General features: G+C 54.1%; 1 protein-coding gene across 3 annotated transcripts in view; it reads right to left on the bottom strand.

Annotated features, from left to right (window-relative positions):
• DPH1 (diphthamide biosynthesis 1) overlaps positions 1–3,000 on the bottom strand; it is a 13,595-nt gene extending 10,595 nt beyond the window's left edge. For 2 of the 3 annotated variants that reach the window (XM_025362224.1, XM_025362226.1), the window contains exon 1: positions 2,882–3,000. In XM_025362224.1, the coding sequence (XP_025218009.1) occupies positions 2,882–2,942 (61 nt within the window). In that variant the 5' untranslated portion in view covers positions 2,943–3,000. Of the gene's footprint in view, positions 1–772; positions 865–2,881 lie in introns of all 3 variants that reach the window. The other variant, XM_025362225.1, reaches the window with a different exon arrangement.
• Positions 3,001–6,327: the final 3,327 nt, after the last annotated feature.

The following is a 6,327-nucleotide window of genomic DNA, read 5'->3' as shown; positions in this document are numbered from 1 at the left end:
AAAAAAAAAAAAAAAAAAAAAGAAATTTCCAGAAATTCCCCAGCCCTTAATTCACTTTAAAGACCCCCTGCAGCCCAGCCTTTAAAAACCCTTTGTGGCCGGCACCGCAGCTCACGCCTGGAATCCCAAAGTGCTGGGAGACTGAGGCGGGCGGATCACGAGGTCAGGAGATCGAGACCATCCTGGCTAGCAAGGTGAAACCCCGTCTCTACTAAAAATACAAAAACTTAGCCGGGCATGGTGGCGGGCGCCTGTAATCCCAGCTACTCTGGAGGCTGAGGCAGGAGAATGGCGTGAACCCGGGAGGTGGAGCTTGCAGTGAGCCAAGACTGCACCACTGCACTCCAGCCTGGGCAACAGAGCGAGACTCCGTCTCTAAATAAATAAATAAAATTTAAAAAATAAAAACCCTTTGCTTGCAAGCCATCAGGGAGTTTAGGTCTTAAGCCTTAGCTGCCCAGTCTCCCTGCTTGGCGCCTTACAATAAATGCTTGTTCTCTCCCTGCAAATCTCAATGTCAGTGTTTGGCTTTGCTTTGTGAGGACGGGGAGACCCAAGTTGAGTTCAGTAAGAAGACCCAGCTAAGCTGTTAACTCCACCGAGTTTAAGGGCCAGATCCAGACACCAAGGGGGTTGGCCCAGCTTTCATTCTCACTGAATTCATCCCGAAGGCAGAGACAATTCATTAAGCCAGAAGGTAACCGGTATAATTTCCATGTTGTGAAATTACTGGGAATGGAAGACTTGAGCCCATGAATAGAATATGGCTCACCTTCTTCCTCAGGAGAGTAGAGGTGACACCAGGGGGCTAAGGAGCAAAGAATGAGTCTGAGTCCACATACTGCTCCTTGACAGAGAACAGCCCTGCGGAAAACCCGAGAGTCAGTGTAGCCAGCCCAGCCAGCCTGGGAGAATGTCTCCCCTCTCCCACCTCCTGAGGATGCCTTGAAGGTTTGAGCTTCTAGATATGAGGTCTATAAGCAAACCATTAAACATGAATACTAACTTAAAAGACTGCCCTCCTTACTCCGAATCCCACTGACTATGGCCACACTGGTTAATTCTTTCACGCTTACCTCTCCTCATTTAAAAGGGAAATAAACATCATACACTGACTTAGCTGTCCCATTGCTCCTCCTTACTCTTAAGCCAGGAAAGATGGGAAGAACACTTGAGTTAGGGTGGTGGACGTACCAGTAAGGACAGAAAAGTGACCTTGTCCCTTAGGGACCAGTAGTCTAGCAAAGACAGGTTTACACATAATTACAACTCCTGGAGTAAAGGGGAAACCGTAGCGCTTAGCAAGACTGCAGCCCTTACTCTGGTCTCACCCTGTTCCCCACAATTCAGCTTATTATTTTTTAAGGCAGGGTCTCACTCCATCACCCAGGCTGGAGTGCAGGGGCGCAGTCATGGTCCACTGCGGCCTTGACCTCCTGGGCTCAAACGATAATCCTCCCACCTCAGCCTCCCCAGTAGCTAGGACTACAGGCACTGCCAAGACGCACGGCTTTCTCTTTTTTTTTAGGCAGAATCTCACTCTGTCTGCCAGGCTGGAGTGCAGTGGCGCGATCTCATCTCACTGCAACCTCAGCCTCCCGGGCTCAAGCAATTCTCCTGCCTCAGCCTCCCAAGTAGCTGGGATTACAGGCATGCGCCACCACGCCTGGCTAATTTTTGTATTTTTAGTAGAGACAGGGTTTCAACATGTTGGCCAGGCTGGTCTTGAACTCCTGACATCAGGTGATCCGCCCACCTCTGCCTCCCAGAGTGCTGGGATTACAGGTGTGAGCCACCTCGCCCAGCCACACACAGCTATTTTTTAATTTTTTTTGTGCATACAGGGTCCCCCTATCTTGCCCAGCCTGGTGTGGAATTCCTGGGCTCACACAATCCTCCTCAGCCTCCCAAAGTGCTCAGACTAAAGGTGTAAGCCACTATGCCCTGCCCCACATTAAGCTTAGTTCAACCCCGATATCTCTTTAGGAGCCAGTCTGAGGATACGAAAAGGCAAGAAATTAACTTATTCAACGAATATATATTGAGACTGTACTGTGTGCCACAACTTCTGCTAGGGTCCCACGCTATGATAGGAGGGATCCGCCCAGATTTGAGGCTTCACCCACTGTGTGGGCGGCGGTGGGGATGGTTCAGTGGAGATCTAGTCTGGCAGGCTGGGACCCTGAGACCAGATTTGAACGTTACCACTGCTATGGTTTTTGGTCAGTTGTTTCGAAAGCCTTGGACAATCAGCCTAGGATTCCTAGGCCCATCACAGATCCTCCTCTGACAGGTCCCTAGTGGTCGTTGGGGTGTAGGAGCTGCTAACATTAGCCCTTCAATGTGTCCCAGGGGCCAGGAGGCACCTCCTCCTTCATCACAAGGCTATGATATGTTTACATTAACATTCCCCCAGTAGACTGAGATCTCTGATTCCAGTACCTGCACCCAGCGCAGGCCTGGCATTCGGTGGGCGCTCAGTTAATGCCTGGCGAATGAAACCTTGCGTCTCTTCCCTGAAAGCATTCCCTGAGGGCGCACTCGTAAGACGCTAGCTGCAACGGGCCTGGCCCCTTCCCTCCCCGTCGAGTCCGTTTTATCCGTCAATCTTCCTGCGTCCGTCTGCCCGCCAAGGCAAGGCTGTAGTTTCCGATTTGAGGATTCAGGACTGCTCTCGGTCGCGCCCTAAAGCTGTAAAAGACTGGTACCCCTGGGCTCCGGTTGACAGCGACCCCCAGCTGGTGACAGCGGCCCAAGGCGACTAACAGCGGGATTAGAGGAGAAAGACGCTGCCGCCGTTAAAGGGGGTTGGTCCTATCCCTAACTTGGGGGCCCCGCCCCGAGATGCGAGGTCTGGAGAGCGCAGCGTTGCAGCACCCACCTCTGCCAGGGCCGTTTCGGCCGCCCTGCTCCGCTGCCCCGAACACAACCAGCGCCGCCATCACTTGCCTGCGCACGTGGTACTAAAAAGACAGCGCTGGAAGAACGCGGAGAGCGCAGACATTGCGATCGATCGCCGATCGCTCAGCGGGGGGCGGGGATACCCGCTGGGCGGGGCTATACGGAGTTCCACCCCAGCCCAGAATGCCGGGACTCGGGATTCCCTGGTGGTCCCCGACCACTGCAGTTGCCCTCTCCCTGCGACTCAGTCTCCCACTCCTCTCCCTGGCCGTGCACGAGCCTGCCACTCCCAGACCAGAGCTCTCCTATGTGCTAACTCCCTGCACGAGCTTTGCAGGCCGAGTCTTGTGAAGGGGGACACCCACCAGATCTTCCTTCAGACCCCCTGCCAGTCTCCCCCTCCTGGTAAGCAGTGGCGGGTCACCGCCGTGTGGGGCCACGTTCCCTACCTAGGGGGACCCCACTGTCCGGCAGGACAGAACTCAGGGACCACCAGCCCAACTCCAAGTTGAGAGTCTTCGTGCAGGTTTCTGGATCGTCCTTATCACCTTAAAAAAAAATTTTTTTTTTTTTTGAGACAGGATCTTGGTCTGTCGCCCAGGCTGGAGTGCAGTGGTGCGATCATTGTTCACAGCAGTCTCAATCTTATGGGCTCAGGCCATCTTCCTGCCTCAGCCCCCTGAGTACCCAGGACCACAAGCATACGTTCAGTTAAGTTTTTTGTTTTTTGTTTTTAATAGGGATAAGGTTTCACTGTTTTGCCCAGGCTGGTCTTGAACCTCTGGACTCAAGCAATCCTCCCACTTTGGCCTCCCAAAGTGCTGGGATTACAGATGTGAGCCACTGCACCCAGCCCTTATCACCTTTAGAATCCACCGTGTAGGCCGGGCGCGGTGGCTCAAGCCTGTAATCCCAGCACTTTGGGAGGCCGAGACGGGCGGATCACGAGGTCAGGAGATCGAGACCATCCTGGTGAACACGGTGAAACCCTGTCTCTACTGAAAAAATACAAAAAACTAGCCGGGCGAGGTGGCGGGCGCCTGTAGTCCCAGCTACTTGGGAGGCTGAGGCAGGAGAATGGCGTAATCCCGGGAGACGGAGCTTGCAGTGAGCTGAGATCCCGCCACTGCACTCCAGCCTGGGCAACAGAGGGAGACTCCGTCTCAAAAAAGAAAAAAAGGCCGGGCGCAGTGGCTCAAGCCTGTAATCCCAGCACTTTGGGAGGCCGAGACGGGTGGATCACGAGGTCAGGAGATCGAGACCATCCTGGCTAACACGGTGAAACCCCGTCTCTACTAAGAAATACAAAAAACTAGCCGGGCGAGGTGGCGGGCGCCTGTAGCCCCAGCTACTCGGGAGGCTGAGGCCGGAGAATGGCGTGAACCCGGGAGGTGGAGCTTGCAGTGAGCTGAGATCCGGCCACTGCACTCTAGCCTGGGCTACAGAGCCAGACTCCGTCTCAAAAAAAAAAAAGAAAAAAAAAAAAAATCCACCGTGTAGACCCTGTAGAAGGTTCACATGGACGAAACTGCACCTTTGGGGAAAGCCCACAGCCTGAGGGTGCTTTCCTGGGAGGGTGGGCAGTCAAGGACTGTGATGTCTAACCCTTCTGGACCCTGGCCAACCTTTGCCCTGCCCCTCAGGGCTAGTCTTTCTCCTGATCACTGACAGAGCCCAAGAGACCCCAAAGAGAAGACAGCCAGTGAAACGGCTTTGACCTTTGGAAGAGCAAAGTACCTGCAGGACTGGCCTTCAGCAGACTGCCCTGCAGAACAATGGTCTTTCAGGGCTAACGGTCTACCCAGTCCCCTGGCGTCCTCCTCTTCTCTCCTCTCTGTGGTGGTTCTGTGAGCACAGCTAGCCCTTTAAGTCAGCTCTGTGGCCTTGGGCTCCCCCAGAGGCCCTCCCTGCTTGGAAACCCCTAATTAAGGTGCAGGGAGAAGTGAAAACAAGCAGCCAGAGACAGGCCCTGCCTGGGAGGCTGCCCAGGGAGGAGAAATGGCTGGGCAGGCGGGGAGTGATCACCAAGGGTCAGTGCTCTGCCCCTCAGGCCATCAGCACTCTTAGGACAGGTAGCTCTAGACAGAAACATGACCACTGTGGGTCCCAGGAACACTCCGCTCCACTCAACAAGCGTCCAGACTGGACCTTCCCATCTCCCCTCAACTTCTTTGGATCCCCAGGGTGCAAGATCTGAATTCCAGGAGCTCACTCAGCCCCTCCTTTCTCAGGACTCCACTGCCCAGCCTGTGGACAGCCTTAGCTCTGGCTGCAGCATCGAGTTTCAAAGGGAAAGGATTGGCTCCAGCTGAGCAATGGCTTCTCCCTAGCAGGCGCCATATCCCTTGGGACCTTTCCCTCATCAGAGGTGGGGCCTGTGGATGGCAAAGGTCCCATCCTCTTGTAACATCACCCCGCATCCACTGTGCCTAATGAACTGCTCTGGCACCCATTAGGAAGCCAGATGATGCCTAAGAGAACTGGACATGAAGAACAGATGTGAGAATGCTTCCTCAAGACCCCGTAGTGCAGGACATTGGGGGCTGCCATTCAGCTTGGGCCGAGGACACCTCCATCTGTCTGTGGGGGTCTCCCTGCCTGAGTTACTCAGCAGTCTGAGTAATTACTGCCTGACAAGAAGGCGGGCACAGCGCACCCCCACATTACACCACAACACCCGCCTTCACTCGTCCCCACCCCCTGGCTGGACTCCAAGGCAGCACCCAGCCCTCCTGAGGCCTGAAATAACTCTGCTTCTCACACTCACGCCCAGCCCCAGCCAACTTTTCCTAAGATGCTAGAGTTTGTGGGCTAGGGGGTCATGGGGAGGCGGCTTGGGGAGGTGGAAGGAGGATTATCCCACATTCAGTCCCTGAGTCAGGCCCACACTTTATTGCTGATCTGTGATGTGACGTTGAGCAAGTTGTTCATCCTCTCTGGGCCTCGGTGTACTGACAGAGGACCTCTCAAGCCCCCAGTGTCAGGGCTCAGGCAGGCAGTGGGGTCAGCACTGCCGTGCAGCTGGTGGCTAAGAGAAGGAATGCCTCACCTTCTGTTCCTACCCCAAGAAGGACCAATCCTTTTTCGTTGTTTTTAACTGCTCCTGTGGCCATGGGCAGTGTGCCCAGAGTAGCAGCCATCAATCTTTTTTTATCTTTAAACATTTTTTTGAAATAGATATGGAGTCTAACTATGTTGCCCAGGCTTCTCTCGAACTCCTGGCCTCAAGCAATCCTCCCACCCCAGCCTTCCAAAGTGGTGAGATGATAGGTGTGAGCCCATGGTCCTCAGGAAGGACCAATCTTATTCATCTTCAGAACAAGGTTACTTCTCACCTTCAAGCATCTGCATGGAATGCCCTTCCCCCTTCTCAATGTGGTGAACTCAGCTCTCAAGACCTAACTCCAAGGGCACCTCTTCTGTGAC

Source organism: Theropithecus gelada, chromosome 16, assembly GCF_003255815.1.
Source record: "Theropithecus gelada isolate Dixy chromosome 16, Tgel_1.0, whole genome shotgun sequence".
Classification (NCBI taxonomy): domain Eukaryota; kingdom Metazoa; phylum Chordata; class Mammalia; order Primates; family Cercopithecidae; genus Theropithecus; species Theropithecus gelada.
Note: the sequence above shows the minus strand (reverse complement) of the source record. Positions and strands in the feature narration are given on the sequence as shown.